At 29.6% G+C, this 16,954-nt stretch overlaps 3 protein-coding genes across 4 annotated transcripts; 2 read left to right on the plus strand and 1 right to left on the minus strand.

Moving 5' to 3' along the window:
- The first annotated feature begins 518 nt into the window (after positions 1 to 518).
- On the plus strand, positions 519 to 8,113 carry LOC111421070 (b(0,+)-type amino acid transporter 1-like). Of its 2 annotated transcripts, none has more exons than XM_023054195.2 (8): positions 519 to 771; positions 6,198 to 6,386; positions 6,441 to 6,945; positions 7,002 to 7,274; positions 7,333 to 7,429; positions 7,488 to 7,637; positions 7,762 to 7,930; positions 7,984 to 8,113. In XM_023054195.2, the coding sequence occupies exons 1-8, from the start codon at positions 762 to 764 to the stop codon at positions 8,046 to 8,048; spliced, it is 1,458 nt and encodes a 485-aa protein (XP_022909963.2). In that variant the 5' UTR covers positions 519 to 761; the 3' UTR covers positions 8,049 to 8,113. The 2 variants fall into 2 exon arrangements, with proteins under 2 accessions (XP_022909963.2, XP_022909962.2); XM_023054194.2 differs by having other exon boundaries at positions 521 to 771; positions 6,195 to 6,386.
- On the minus strand, positions 8,054 to 13,031 carry LOC111421071 (Ada2a-containing complex component 1). Its single transcript, XM_023054197.2, has 6 exons — positions 12,943 to 13,031; positions 12,489 to 12,630; positions 12,174 to 12,431; positions 8,932 to 9,144; positions 8,569 to 8,877; positions 8,054 to 8,516 (listed from the first exon to the last, which is right to left on the minus strand). Exons 2-6 carry the CDS (start codon positions 12,627 to 12,629, stop codon positions 8,181 to 8,183), a joined length of 1,257 nt encoding a protein of 418 aa, XP_022909965.2. The 5' UTR covers position 12,630; positions 12,943 to 13,031; the 3' UTR covers positions 8,054 to 8,180.
- Positions 13,032 to 13,088: 57 nt separating this feature from the next.
- LOC111421073 (malonyl-CoA-acyl carrier protein transacylase beg) lies at positions 13,089 to 14,378 on the plus strand. Its single transcript, XM_023054201.2, has 2 exons — positions 13,089 to 14,117; positions 14,168 to 14,378. Exons 1-2 carry the CDS (start codon positions 13,089 to 13,091, stop codon positions 14,333 to 14,335), a joined length of 1,197 nt encoding a protein of 398 aa, XP_022909969.2. The 3' UTR covers positions 14,336 to 14,378.
- Positions 14,379 to 16,954: the final 2,576 nt, after the last annotated feature.

Below are 16,954 nucleotides of genomic sequence, written 5' to 3' on the forward strand. Positions count from 1 at the left end.
AATGTAACCTTGTACATTGCAAGATAACCTCATTTTTAAAATTTCGTTTTTTTTAATGCACGCGAATTGAAACGCGATAAGAAATATTGTTGTTCTTTGACTGACCTACAATAATTTTAGTGTATTTATTAATTATGATATGTTTCAACGATTTTTTTTATAACTGCTGATTTTATCATTTTTATAATACATAATTAGTTTTAGAACTCATTTATCATTCAAAAATTGGTATTAATTAGAGATAAAGCTATTTAAACAAAATATTATAACTATTTCTAAATTACTTTGTACATTTATAAAAAAATTATAAGTAAACATTGTTAGTGGTGTAGTTGTTATTGCTTTAAAATAACAAAATAGATTTCGCGTTAAGTTTGGAATTAATGCAATTTATAACTTATTTGGTAATAGATTAAAAGTTACTAAGCGAATTAACAAATACGTTTAAATATAAATGTTTCTTTGAAGTCGTTCAAATGACAATTCGCGTCAATTAGCATTGGGAATCTCGTTATCAGAATCTATTTATTAGTTATAAACCGTGCGAGATACTACTAAGATGTTCTCAAAACGTCGCTCTCTCAGACGACAGATGTTATTTTGATCGCAATGTGATTTAGTTTTAATTTATTTTAAATCAACAAATAATTAGTTTTAAAGTTATTTTTTTAAATAATTAAAATAAAAACTTTTTTGTGTGTGATTTTAGTGATAATTTCATAAAAATTTAATTGGATCGGTTTTTTATAAAAGTTATCATCATGGCTGGAGGTAAAAAAACAATTATTTTACTTTCTAAATTACATATTTTTTTACAATGAAATTTTTTATTTTTATGGCATGTCGTAAGCAATATATAAAAATCGTTTTCAATCATTTTCTTATCTAGATGTAGACAAAAAAAGTTTTAAAAATCGTAATCCAAGATCTTACATAAAAGTAGAAAACTGATAAACCTATATTTATTGTGCAATATAAATCATTATTTTTGATTTATCTTTAATTTGGGAAATATAAAAATAAGATTGTAAATTAAAGTTGAATTAAACTTTAAGATGGGGTTCCATTATGATTCATAATTTAGTTTTAATTAAAAAAATAAAGAAATAATATTTTTTTATATAGATAAATAAATAATGAGGGTAATTAATTTTTTTTATAACTATGTGACAATCAGGCCTTAATAAATCCATTCTATCACTCTCCACTGGGATTTTATCGATATCGAGGTTCATTGCACTTTATATTCTAACTTCTTATAAATGTTTACTTAGCATATTATTACTTAAGTATTTCCATTACGTTTTACAAATACTGTTAATTAAAATTGTGGGATATTTAGCATTGAAAAAATTTACACATTCTTGTTAAATCTAAGGACATGGATTATTATTACTTAATACATAAATTGTATATAATTAAGTAGCATTTAGGTTTTTTTCTTTAGTGTGAAAAATACTAAATAAATAAACTCAATTTAAAAAATCTTTGTTCGAAAAAACACGTGTTTGAAGTAATAAATTTAATATTTCATCTTCATTTAATCAGTTTAATAATTTTAAAAATTAATATCTCAAAAAATAAAAGATATTTTGAAAAACGATTTGTAGTCTAAGAAAAGCTCTTTTCAACGATACCAAGTTTATTAAAATCCGTTCAACTATTTTGAAATTATTGGCATTTGTTTACAAACATTTTCGAATACCCCACACTTTATTTGTAGAGATAGGACTAAAAAAACTATAATTTATCTAAGCTTTAAAAGGCATATATTCTTGTGTAATGTTAATACAGTGGAATTTCGAGAGATCTTAGAAACCTGAAAATAATTTCTTAGATTTTCTCTTGGTCACTTTAGCCATTAAATTTTTTATTGCAAGTCGCTACAATGAGTAGTTTCTGAGATAGAGTACTTTGCAAGCTTATTTGGCCATCCTGTACATTGGCAGAAAAGTTTTTGCAGAATGACTGAAATACTAATACTTGCTAAAGGTCAGAATACTGATAAAGAATACTGGTAAAAATGTTTAGTGAAAGAGAAGATATATATTTCATACATGTATTTCCCTAAAAATATTATGTAGTACATTTAAAGAAGTTTCTTTAAAAACTGACACAGAGGTTTGTACAAAATGTGCAGAATACTAACACTGAAAAATAATGCTGATAGAAGTGTTGGTAACAAGAGAAGAATAAATGGGACAGTGAATTCTGCAGACATGTACGCTGGAAAAGCAACTTTTTGTAAAATTTTAAGATAAAAGCGCTAATATTGACAAACAAAATTTTGCGAAAAGGTCTCAATAGCGATAAGAAATACTAGCAAAGCTGATTGGGGAAATAGCTGGCACTAACAAAGAACTATGATATATTTTTTTATAAAAGAATTTAGTACATTTAGAAAGAATTTTTAGAAAAAACTGAAAAACAGTAAAAGAAAAAATACCAATACTAAGATAGAAGTTTGTGACAAGTCCAGAATACTGACGCTGATAGAAAGGAAAACTAAGACAGAAAGGAAAAAGCAGTTGGCATCAACAAAGAACTCTAAAATGTCTGTAACAAAAATAGGAAGTTTGAATGAGAGTCCTGCAAATGAAAGTGATAATGAAAATTTTGCAAAAAGAAAAGTAAGTTTACTGTGGCTAATACCAAACATTGGCACATTTCTTTGTTGAAAGAGCAGAACAAATGGCGTTGACATAAAACACTGACGGGGATAGTTCTAATGACAATGAACATGTTACACAAAGACCAAGTTATTGAGGTTACTAACACCGAGATACTTTTACAAAATGACATAAACACTGACACTAACAAACACCTTCAGCTTCATTGTTATCAATAAGCTAATCATTTCTGAATATATGGTAACTGAAACCGGTTAATATGCAGTTTATGAGCACTACTCGGATTTTAACTTTTCCTTTATAATAATTCTTGTATGAGGAGACAGAATTTGTGGAAAAAGGAAATCGCGGAGATTTTCTTCAAAAACGTCACCATTTCCAATTCTCTCAACGACTTTTAATTGCAACCTCACGCATCATTAACGTTCTTAATTCCATATGAGCTAACCCGCCTCATATTATTCGACATCAGATAAGAACGCCTTGTTAATCATGTTTTTAATTGCTCAACTTGAATATTAATTTTATCATGTATAAATATTGCTTTCCTTGATATTTCCTAATCCGGTATTTAAACACTCAAGATAGCTTAACGCGAAATTATCCTTTATGTGAAATTTTCGTCTATCTAACAATAAGACCAATCTGAGTGAGTCATCATCCCTCTCGGATTCCTTTATTTTATACAAATGCCCATTATGTTTAGACTTTTCCTACAAAAATTGTTTAACATTTTACTTTCCATAATAAAACAGCATTCAATTGTTTTTATTTGAGAAAACAAATGAGTAATGAATAACACTTGAATTTTTTAAATGGTAATGCACTCTTTTGTTAGGCTCATTTGATAGAGGTTTTTTTTCTTTTTTCGATTACGTACATAATGAATTATATTAATCAAAATAATATTAACATTTTTTTATCATTCTTTGATATATTTCAAAATAACTAAGAATTTATTAATTTCTATCGAATAAAACTTATCTTAATTTTGCTTCATCATGCATCTCTTTTATATTATATTCTTGTGTGGGCGATTCTTATTCTTATGAATGATTGAAAAATGAAATGTTTGAAGTTTTTAACAATGACAAAGTGGGCAATCTAGCGAACCTGCTGTTTCTGAACATTTCAGAATTTTTTCTAAGAGAAGACGAAGAAATTATGATTTTATTTAATTCTTATCATTTAAAACTTTAACATCTAAACATTTTCCACATAATTTTACACATACATTTAATTTTTTTCATTCATAAAATTATTTAACTTATACCTAAATAAAATCCATACAATAAAAGAGAATTTGGTTTCATTTTAGCACCAAATTAACTCAATTAGACACTTTCTGTTACAATTTTTGCTTTAACCTTGTGTGTTATGTAAACTACTAAAAAGTGTAAACATAAAATGTCGATTATATCGTCTCAAAGAAAGGTCAAATTCAAGGCTGCAATAACTTCTTTTGTATACATTTTAGACACCTTTTCTTCAAAATTACTACCAAACCATTTAACAATACTAAATTTTCTTTTCTGAAATTTTCGCTTCTATAATACTATAAATATAATAGTATAAAAATTATTATATTACATAATATCTTTGTCGTGGCTAAATCTCAATCAGAGGTTCCTAGCTATGACCCTTGTAAGTTAGCGCACCAGATATCATAACGAAGCCAGAACACTATTCTGTGATGAGAGATTCATTTTGAAGCATAAAACTAGTGATGGATTTTGCGAAAAGCCAGATACCGGATATTCGGCTATCCGGCCATTATGGTTATAATTTCTGGTACATTTCTGAAGTGATACCCTACTTTGCCACATTATTCAGATATTTGAATAAAATTGAAATTAATAAGAAAGCTGATAAGATATGTCATTTTATTTGGATCCAAGATACAAAATGAACTTTTTTGATGCTGATGTAACTCACGAAGCAACTATAAAAAGAGGATACTTTAATTAATAATTGGCATATTTCCACAAGGATCCTTCAAGAAATTAATTTTATAGCGAATTTTGAAAGATATCGATGAAAATTATTGCAACATCGAAAATTTGATCAAAACTTCAAATATTGTTTTCTCAAAAACTAAAAGTTATTTTTCAAAACGGGTTTGTTCATTGGAAAGAGGACACTTTTATTAACACTTTGGGAAATTTTCAAACTCATATTCCAAGAAATGGATTTTTTACGAATTTTTAAAACATAATCGGCGAAAATTGCAAAATTCGAAAAAATTGTCGATTATTTCAAAAATTTATTTCTCAAGAACTAAAAGTGATTTTTCAAAACGGCTTTTTGCGTTAAAAAGAGGATACTTTAATTAATAATTGGTGATATTTCCACAAGGATCCTTCAAGAAATTAATTTTATAGCGAATTTTGAAATTTATCGATGAAAATTGCAACATCGAAAATATTATCAAAACTTCAAATATTGTTTTCTCAAAAACTAAAAGTTATTTTTCAAAACGGGTTGGTTCATTGGAAAGAGGACACTTTTATTAACACTTTGGGAAATTTTCAAACTCATATTCCAAGAAATGGATTTTTTATTAATTTTTAAAACATAATCGGCGAAAATTGCATAATTCGAAAAAATTGTCGATTATATCAAAAATTTATTTCTCAAGAACTAAAAGTGATTTTTCAAAACGGCTTTTTGCGTTAAAAAGAGGATACTTTAATTAATAATTGGTGATATTTCCATAAGGATCATTCAAGTAATTAATTTTATAGCGAATTTTGAAAATTATCCATGTAAATTGCAACATCGAAAATTTTATCAAAACTTCAAATATTGTTTTCTCAAAAACTAAAAATTATTTTTCAAAACGGGTTGGTTCATTGGAAAGAGGATACTTTTATTAATACTTTGGAAAATTTTCATACTCATATTCCAAGAAATGGATTTTATACGAATTTTTAAAACTTAATCGGCGAAAATTGCAAAATTCGAAAAAATTGTTGATTATTTCAAAAATTTATTTCTCAAGAACTGAAAGTGATTTTTCAAAACGGCTTGTTCCATTAAAAAGAGGATACTTTAATTAATAATTGGTGATATTTCCACATAGATCTTTCATGAAATGAATTTTATAGCGAATTTTGAAAGTTATCGATGAAATATGGTATATGATATTTGGTGACTATCCGGTATCCGGCGGGATTTTAAAAAATGGTCGGATACCGGATAGTTGCCGGATATCCGTTCCACCACTACATAATACGAGATTGCTCTGGCAAGGTTTACAGAACCTATATACTTAAATTTCTACCCGAATAAGAGTATTTAATCTTTTAAAACATACAAGTGTTCATCGCCCTACTATATTGATAGCATTTATATTGATAACCTCCAGAATGTTAGCCATCATCCATAGACCTTTTATCAGTCGTCAAACATATGAACATCTTTAGCATCTGACGTTTGTGTGTTAATCTTACTCTAAAACAAATACCATTCGCAAGTTCTTCAGTATTACTTATCGCCAATTAAATAATTAATGACTTTTTACATTTTAATCTTAAGGGATTTAACAAACTTTTTTCTTTACAGCAGCATCACCCAAACAAAATGGAAAAATCGAACTTAAACGAGAACTGGGATTATTCTCAGCGGTTAATATGATATTAGCCGTTATGATAGGATCTGGAATATTTATATCACCAGCTTCAGCTTTATATCATTCGGGATCAGTTGGAATGTGTATTATTGTTTGGGCAGTATGCGGATTAATATCACTTTTAGGTAAACTAAACATTCAAAATTAATTAAATTCTTTTCATAATTAATTGTTTTAAGGTGCATTGGCTTTTGCTGAATTGGGAACAGTAGTGCCACGTTCAGGTGCTGAATATGCTTATTTCATGGACGCATTCGGCCCTTTACATAAATTCTGGGGAAATTTACCAGCATTCACAGCATCTTGGATTTACGTTGTAATTTTAAGACCAGCGGAAGTTGCTGTAATCGTGATGACATTTGCCGAATATTTTTGCCAACCCATTTTAGATGCTTTATGTATTAAAGACGAAGAGTATTCCGGATATCTTAAAAAAGTAGTCGCTTTACTTGCAATGGCTTCAATAACTTATATTAATATGAGCAGTGTTAAATTATACGTTAAATTACAAAACATTTTCGGTGCGTGTAAAGTTATCGCGTGCTTAATCGTTATTGGAGGGGGAATTTATGAATTATCCATCGGAAATGTTGGAAATTTACAAAAAGGGTTTGAAGGAACAAATTATCATCCAGCAAATTTAGCTTTGGCTTTTTATAGCGGGTTGTGGGCGTATGATGGATGGTAAAAAATTATTTCGATTTAAAACAATTTTTTGTAAGTACTTATTTATGAATTAGGTCAACCATAACGACTGTTACTGAAGAAGTTAAACGTCCCGAAGTAAATATTCCTCGAAGTATAGCTATTAGCGTACCGTTGGTTACTTTATTATACGTTTTTATGAATATCGCTTACATGACTGTTTTACCAATTCCGGAAATGATACAAGCCCAAGCTGTCGCTGTAGCTTTTGGAGAAAGAGTTCTTGGAGCAGCCGGATTTTTAATCCCCGTTGGGGTTGCTTTAAGTACATTTGGATGTGCTTTAAGTGTCCAATTTGGAGTGACACGGTATTAATTTGGTATTTTAATCTAGATTCTAATTAACAATTTTAATTTTTATTGTTAGATTATGTTATGTTGCTAGTCAAGATGGTAATATGTTGAAAAGCATGTCTTTTGTACATGTTAAAAGATTAACCCCAGCTCCTGCAGTTGTAACTCAAGTATTACATTTAAAAGTAAATTTTTTTAATTTTTTTTAATGATAATTATTTTTTTTAGGGAATTATAACGTTTATTTTTATAGTAATCGGTAATATAATGCAATTAATTGAAATGGCTAGTTATTTAATGTGGATATTTTATGGAACTGCAATGGTTGCTTTATTGATGTTGAGAAAAACGATGGCTGATGTTCCTAGACCTTATAGGGTAAGATAACACGTTTCTTATCAAGGCTACATCCTTTCTTTTCTTGTAATCAAGAAAATAATGTCAGTCACACCATCTGCCACATATTAAAATTACTTCTAAAGTAAATTTATTTAATTTTTAGGTTCCAACAATAATTCCAATATTTATAATAATTGTGGCTGTGTTTTTAAGCGTAGTTCCTCTTGTAACAGATCCGTCGTTTAAATATGTAGTTTCAATTCTGTTCATTTTAATAGGGATGGTAATTTATTGGTGGTTTATTTATTTAAATAAACGTCCTAAATTTATGGGTAAGTCCTAAATCTTAATTGTGATATTAATTACTAATTTTGTTATTTTTTAGATGGTTTCACACGTTACATCCAAATTTTATTCCAAGCAGTGCCACCAGCAGTTCATGTAGAATAAAAAAATTATTTTTTTTAAATCTTTTTTATGAAAATTAATAAAATTTATTCACAAATTTACAATAATATATAAAAAATACTTATATCTACCAGCATCAACTCACTCATCTTTAACGTTATGACCAGAATGCACCTATCCTACATCATTATCTATAAATAAACCGTTCGATCTTTTTTCCGGGGGTTTATCCTTCATAAATTCGTCCAATTCATCACTATCTATATCACTACTCAATCCCGACATTTTATCATTATCGTCAAACTCACTTGTAATCTCATTTTTATCATATTCTATACTTATATTATGTTCACCATCGCGCACAATCGAAAACTTATGAGATAAAGGATGTTTTGTTGCTGAATACATTTGAGTTAACATACAATCAGTGCAATAATCCACTGAAGATGTTTGACACGTTGTACAATGCCACCGACTTCCCGAAATTGGTTCTTCTTCACAATAATCACACTAAAAATAAATTTTTAGAAATAAATTTTAAAATAAAAAATGTTGAAATTACTTTATATCCAACATGTTGAAATAAACACGCATCTTCATCATCTTCACACTTTTTCTCCTCTTTAATGAGTTTCAAAATTTTTAATTGAATTTCGTTTTCATCTCTGACGTTTTCGATGAGTTTTTCTTGTTGATACCCGGTGCTTAATAAATAATTTGATGAGTTAATATGGGGAATTTGTTCGTTTGAATAAGAACTTTGACTAGCTCCTGGTACTTCCTCTAATTCGTTCATTGTAACTGGAATGTTTAGTTCTGGGAAGAAAGTGGACGGTTTTATGTTGCAATTCCCGTGTGGAATTTTAGGGGACTAAAAAATGATCAATTATTAAATAAAATAATTGAGTAAATGAGAAAAAATAACCTTTCTTAATACTAATTTAGGTATTCTTCCTGGAATTGGTAAACCAGCTTTTTTTAACTTCAAAAAATATTTTTGAATCCTGCTACAAACTTGTTGAACAGTTCGTGTACCTAAAGCGGCTGCTATTTTTTTGTACCGTCTTAATTCTATGTCTTCGGGAGGATAAGTTATTAAAAGTTCTTCTAAACGTTTTTGTTCTTCAACTGTCCAAGGCTAAAACAATAATTTGTTATTGTTGTAAATATAAACGATAAATAAGTATTAGTAAGTTAGAAATTTTAAAATAAGACTTGAGTCATAGTCAAAATTTAAATAAAGTGGAAGAAAAAGCAGCATAAAACTTTAAAATAAAATCATTAAAATAAAACAAATACCTAGTCTTCACATCAAAATGGTAAGACTACATGGTATATGGTAAGTTATTTGAAACAATTAAGAAAAAAGAAAGTGTTTACGTTGAATAAATAATAAAAAAAAGGATTTGATAAAGAAGAAAAAGGTCCAAATATAGCTCAAACAAACGAACTCAGCAACATCGAGACAAAATTTTGATTTATGAAATTTTCTTGAAGGCAAAAGACATTTATAAAATAGTAGATGGCACATATCCATGCCCAAATGAAGATAAAAAGAGAGAAGAATGAGAACAAAAGGATGCAATTGCTCAAAAGATAATTATAACAACTATAGAAAAACATAAGATATGTTTGCAAAAGAAATGTTTGAAAAACTAGCGCTGACATATGGAGAAGAACAGAATCAATATTACCTATAGAATATAAACATTTCAGAAGTGCGTTGGAATCGACAGCAATAAAACATAGAACTTTGACGAAATTAACAGCAGGTTATTAAACGAAGAAATTAGAACACAAGATAAAACTTTAATTGAACAAGTTGCATTCAAAAGTAACGTAAAGCGATACAGAAAAAAAAACCAAATAATAAAATTACTTATTTTAAATGTGAAGAAAACGGGCACATTGCAAGGTATTGTAGAAATGAAACTTAATGTAGAATATGTAAAAAGAATAGCCACCAGGAGAATCAGTGATTCTTTGGATACAAAAACGAGAGAAAAAATGGAAAAGTTAGGTTTCTTGCAGCAAGTGAAAAAAATATATCGAATGAATAGATCATAGATTCAGGTGCTTCAGCACACATGACAAACACGGAAAGATTGTTAGAGAAAAAGGTAATTATAAATGAAAACATTCAAACGGCAAAACAGGATCAAGTTCTTAAATCAGGAGCAATAGGCGAAATAGAAAATTGCAAATTAAAAGAAGTACCAGAGTTAGTAAAAAACCTATTGTCTGCAGCAAAAATGGTGGAGAAGTTGTATTTGAACATGAAGGTATAAATGTTTACAAGAATGATGAAATAATAATGAGTGAAAACAAAAATAAAAATTGACTCTATGTAATACACCTTAAAAAAAGTAAAATAAAACTTGCACCAAAAGAAGAAACTGAGAAAAATGACGACAATGAAAAGAGAATAGAAACCAAGGAAGTGGAAACAACCAAAATTGATGAAAGACCACATAGAACCAAAAAGACTTGGGCGAAGGGAGGGCCTCAACTAAAAAGAGGAGCCCTAGCCTGGTACACCGATGATTCAAAGACAGTTGATCCGGAGTAGGTATGGGCATCAGTGGAACAAACAGCCACATTAAACTGCCCCTCAGCTCGGACATAACAATTTTCCAAGCAGAACTTTTTGCTATAAACTTCTGCACCGCTTTGAACCTATAGAAAGGACAGAAAGGTGCATCCATAAACATTTTCACAGACAGTCGGGACGCCTTAAAGGCAATTCAGTCCTACAGGTGTGACTCCGCACTGATCAGAAAGTGTACCAGCAACCTAAGAGAACTCGTTAGGGGCAATGATGTTACCCTATGGTGGGTTCCAGGTTACAGCAACATTGAGGGCAATGAGAAGGAGGACAAGCTGGCCAAAGAGGCAGCGTACACGCCCTTTATTGGACCCCAACCTGGCTGTGGTCTACAAAAAAGCCACCTAAAACAAATAATCAACAATTGGGAGGTCTCAAAGGTAGCCTTACGATGGAAAGAAGTTCCAGGTCACAGACAAGCGAAGAGTATGATAACTCCGTCGCAAAACAAAACCAAAGAAGTTTTCTGCCTCAGCAAAGGGGATCTAAGGACGCTATCAGGTTACCTAAGCGCCCCTAAATTACCACCTCTTCCACATTGGACAAGCTGAGGATCAAACTTGTCGACTTTGCAACGACGAGTCAGAAACAGCTGAACATATACTGTGCAATTGCGTCACCAGAGGCCGTCTAAGACACAAAATTTTCGGTGAAACTCTGTTGACACCTACCGACATAAAGGTTCAAGACCTCAGGCCAATACTAAAGTCATCAAGAATAATAATAATAAGATTAAAGTATTACCAAAGAGTACAAAGAAAAATGGAAAAAGGAAATAAAAGACGAAATATTGGAAGAAGAACTTATAAGCAGAGAGTTAGAGGAAAGAAACTATAAGAAAATTGAAAAGAAAGAAGGAAAAAGACAGGAAGAGAAAGAGGAAGAAGGAGAAGAAGTGAATGAACAGAAAAAGGGGAAGAAGAAAAAAACCGAACAAGAAAAAGATGCTAGAAGAGAAAAGATAAGAAGAATGCCAGAAAAATTCAGAGATTTTGTTTGGCAAACCTATGAAGAAGCTTTCAAAGACGAAAATAAAGACAAGTGGAAAAATGCAACAAAAGAGGAAAAACGATTAATAGATAAAAATGAAGTAAGATTAGACCAGAAAATATTATGGAGCAAATAGATTTTTAGAATAAAGGAAGATGGAATATTTAAGGCGAGACTTAGTTAGAATTTGAACAAGATTTCAGTAATCTAACAGATGAAATTTTTAGTCCTGTAATAAGTTCAAATGTTATAAGAACTTTGTTTGTAATTGCAGCAGCAAAATCTAGTTACATAGTTAAATTCTACATAAAAACAGCTTTCTTATATGGAACCCTTGATGAAGATGTAAGTATATATATGCAAATATAAACGATAAATAAGTATTAGTATAAATAATACAATAAAATAAAAATATTAAACCTTACCATCAAGACATACCTATGTATGTATCAAAAAGTGTTGCAATACAAATTAAAATAAAATAGAAGCATTATTTCTAACTACAAGCCTATCAACTTAAATTAAATTACAACAATTATAACAAAATTTAATCTTTTTATTTGATTATTTACTTTGCTATGTGTATTTGTTGGTTTTTGATGATTTAAATCCTCAGCTTTAACACCTCCATCTTTCCCATCAATACTATTAATGATTGCCAAGAGATTTTCAGGTACTTTAACATCAAATTTTTCCCAATTAATTTTAGGAACATCAATAATAACTTGCATATCGGGAATATCCAAATTTTCACCTCTTTGCATTTTTTCAATCATCTCAACAGGATTTGATTCATATTCTTTTTGTAAATCAACAACTTTTTTATAATCCTAAATAATTCAATAAGATTTAAATGATTATTTCAAATAAATTATTGAGTTACTTACATCGATGGCTCGTTTTCTTTGTGCTTCCAAAACGAACATAATCTTTAAGAGTTCGCTATAATCGGCGTTTCCTTTTAAAGCTAAATGGTCGGATTCGAAATAAAATAACTCATCCTCTTCATTATCATTTTTCTCGTTCATTCTAGAAAAAAATTCAAAAATACCCGCTTAAACAGCGCCATCTATACAAAATTTATACAACTAAAACGTAAATATTTTTAATCCCGATAAATCTCGCTTTGAGATTTTTTTAATCTTTATTATTGTTTATTTAGTTACCTAATTACTTCTTGGTGAGATCTAACGGTTCGAATAACAATAATATAATTACGAGCGGATGTAAACACGTGAAAGTGACAGTTAACATAACCTAATCTTTGTTCGAGAACTTACGCCTTCTGTGACCTTTAGAGTTCAGTTACTGTTATATTAAGTTATTATTTGAACTACTCACGCTTTATATTAACGAATTTATCTCTTTACGGTACATAAAATTACATATTTTAAGCCGATTGTAAATTTTGCGATTGTGTTATGAGCGGCCGGTGTGTAATGTATTGGCGGGAAATTTGAAATTATTGCAACGATTTCAGTTAAAAAATGAGTTTATTTGTACGTGTTTCGAATAAAGTTTTAAAGAAACGATTTTGCCGTAACGTTCACACTTCGTGGCTATTTTTTAAAGATAATAAAGAAAACAATGAATCTCCGTTAAAGAAAATGTTAGATGAAGCTGCATCATTTGATGATTTAAAGAGTGAACACCAAGTGTGGGCAACTCTTCCTTATGGCGAAACCGCCAAAATTCGAAAACAAGGTGAATACTTTCAAAAAGAAAAAAAGGATCCTCGCGATTCAACGATTATTTTATTTCCTGGTCAAGCAACTCAATATGTTGGAATGGGGAAAAACCTTTTACAATTTCCTTTAGTTAGAGATCTTTTTGAATTGGCCAGTTATCTTTTAAAGTATGATCTGTTAAAATTATGTTTGGAAGGTCCAAAAGAAAAATTAGACGAAACTAGATATGCTCAACCCGCGGTTTTTGTTTCATCTTTAGCTGCTTTAGAAAAATTAAAAGAAGAACGGCCAGATGCGATTGATAATTGTGTAGCAACAGCTGGATTTAGTTTAGGTGAAATAACTTCGTTAGTTTTTGCTGGCGCAATCGGTTTTGAAGATGCAATTCGTTTGATTCGAATTAGAGGTGAAGCTATGCAAATGGCTGGGGAGATGCAGAAGGGAAGTATGGTTCGGGTTCTTTATGGACCAGATGCAAGTGTGGGATTTGCTTGCTTAAAAGCTAAAGAATGGGCAATTGAAAAGGGGGATGAAATCCCAGAATGTAGAGTTTCAAATTATTTATACCCTCACAGCAAAATTATAGCAGGAAGTATATCAGCAATAGAATTTTTAGAGAAGAATGCAAAAGAATTTAAATTGAAGAAGGTTTCACGGTTAGCTGTTAGTGGTGCTTTTCATTCAGATCTTATGGCACCAGCTTTACAACCGGTTCGAAAGATTTTATCAAAAATTAATATTGAAGATCCTGTAATTAACGTTTATTCGAATGTTGATGGAAAGAGATATCGAAATGCTGATCACATAAGAAAACAACTTCCTAAACAAGTATGTATTTAAATAATTAATAATTTCGTTTTTATAATAATTTTTTTTAGATCATTAAACCTGTCAAATGGGAACAAACAATGCATGTTCTTTACGAACGAGATCAAGGAGAATATTTCCCAAGAACTTTTGAATGTGGTCCTGGAAGTTCTTTAAAAACAATTTTAAAACAAGTTAACGCGAAAGCTTGGGATCATTGTGTTAGTATAGAAGCGTAAAAATATTTTTTTGTAACAAATAAATAATATTTAAAAAAATAAATTGTTTTAATTTATATTCACTTTCAACAAAATTAATCTTCATTATTTCAACCGCACTCAGCGATAATTATAAACATTAATTTGAACGTTAACTTTAGAAAGCGAAGACGGGTCATTATTAACAATTATTAAAGAATAAAAATGCGAAGAATTTTAATAAGTGACCATTGTCCGATATGGAATCTTGTTATTTTTACTACGTGGTGAAAATGACGATCCATAATCGGTGGAAAGGATGATTATTTGAAACTTAATCGGGTGAGAGGGAAAATTTAGTTTCCAAGTGGAATCGAAAGTTTTTTTCTTTTCGTTTTCAATTTTAACTGCTTGACCTATAATTCACTTAATAATATTTGATGTCTTATTGTCGCTTTTAAAGAAGGATGTTGTTAGGCGAATGAGTTGTTCATTACTAATAAACTATGATTAATTTTTAACCGTGAATCAAAAAATTCCAAGGACGTTAATTTAATCGAATATAAAATACGAATAATATTCCTTAATAATCTTTAAACAATTAAAATACTACTGTGATTTAATACAAATATTTTTATAATTTTAATGGACAAAAATGGGTGATTAAGTTACAAATACAATTTTAATTTTAAAAGGAATTATTATGATTAAAAGAAACGCAAAAAAATTAAGCTCATTTGAAAATATCATGTTTCATCATCACTAATTATGAGAGAGAATATGGTTTTGTAACATCTAGATTTATATTTCTGCAATAAGGCTTATTTATAAGAATCTGGAACAACATTTTTCTAATTATAATTAAAGATTGCCCTTTTTTAATTCTACCTCTACAATCAATGCGGCATTGAGACTAATATTATTTATAAGAATGACCAAGTACTATTAGATTTTTCCATTACCTCCAATATCAGCATTGTTCCACCTCTGCAACTACTAATTTAAGCATAGTTTTACAACAACTCTATAAAAATTGAGCATTGAAGAACTTTACTATTAAAGAAAGAATGAAAAGATTTGTTCATCATCCAATAATATCCACTCTACTTTATTTTTTGAGTCTACTTTATTGTAGACTCGTCGATATTAAGAATACAGATCCAGATGATATAAACACAGACAGTGCTGTTGTTGTGTGCAATTACTGTACTTTAATTATCGTATTGAATTATTCTAATTACTATTATAGTTCTAAAGCCTGACTAAATCAAAAAATGACCACTTACACACCGGAAGCAGTGGCGCAAATTGTCACCATTCCCGTTAACTATATTATCATTATAAATTTAATGCTATGAGTTGAAAAAGTGGATATTATTATTATTACGGATGAAAACACATTAATAAATGAATTATAATCGACTGACAGAAATCTAATATCGATCAAGAAAAATATCACAGTTATTTTAGGGTGTTAGGGTTGGTAACAATTTGTTTTGAAGTTAAAAATTGGTTATGTTTCACTTATGACATAAAATTTAATTAATTGTCATAATTATTATCAATCAATCATGGAAATAAAGAGTTTTACTATATGCGAGAGAAAAGAATCAATCTTGATCTATCAGCTCTCTAAACCAATTTTCTATCATAATTTCCCTTCTTCCAGTTGTAAGAATAGTTGACTTTAATAAAGATAATCATTATATGTGTTTCCTACAAAGTTAATTACTACACAAAGTATATTATTATTATGAACAAAATGATTATTTTACAATAGATGATTTATTGCAAGGCGCTATACAGTAATTATACAGGAATAAGAGATCTCATTAAATAAGTACGCAATAAAATACTACGTCGTCTAAGTTCCATTGATAGTCTCTTTTCCAAGATTTAAACTCTTGAAAATGACATAGAGGAGAAGTAATGAACATCGAAGTATCCGTAGTTAATATGATGGCTTCTGCAGCTTTCAATTTTATAGATATTTCATCAATCAAATTATGGTGTATTTGTGGTAATAAATTTTGTGATGGAAATAAACTTTGGACACTGCATCCCACCCAATCTCCTAAATTCTTCATCTTTCACCATAATAAATGGATGATACTCTTTACATCATTCTTAATGGGCTTACTTCGGGTATATATATTTGGATATTTTATAGTAAAGTTTCTTCTTAAGTTCCCAACAGATCTTTCGTTAAAACTAACAGTAGACTTGTAGTAAATTCATTCTTGTCCTCTTCTTCTCACCAGGAATTTCATTAAAATTTCAAGAAGAAAAGAAAAACCAAGAGAAGGGAAACGTAAAATAAAATTACAGATGAACATCACCGTTTCTTTGAACTTAAAGTTGAAGAAAATCCTAAAATCACACTTAAGCAGTTGCAAGAAACATTACAAAGTGGGTTTCAGCTTAATGTAAGCAAGGAGTGTATTCGACAACACCTTGACGGCCTCATGTTTATATTAAAAAAAATACGTTTTGAACCAGAAAGAACCAACACTGTCGAAGTGAAAACAAAAATATCTCAATACATAAGACATTTGGTAGAACGTGAAAAGATAATTTATTTAGACAAAACGTACTTTAATTTTTTTTATCTGCGAAGTCAAGGTCGTTGTAAAAAAAAGGAAGTCGTTGTACTTCCATTGC

The sequence above is a fragment of the Onthophagus taurus genome, chromosome 1 (genome assembly GCF_036711975.1).
Source record: "Onthophagus taurus isolate NC chromosome 1, IU_Otau_3.0, whole genome shotgun sequence".
In the NCBI taxonomy this organism is placed as follows: Eukaryota; Metazoa; Arthropoda; class Insecta; order Coleoptera; family Scarabaeidae; genus Onthophagus; species Onthophagus taurus.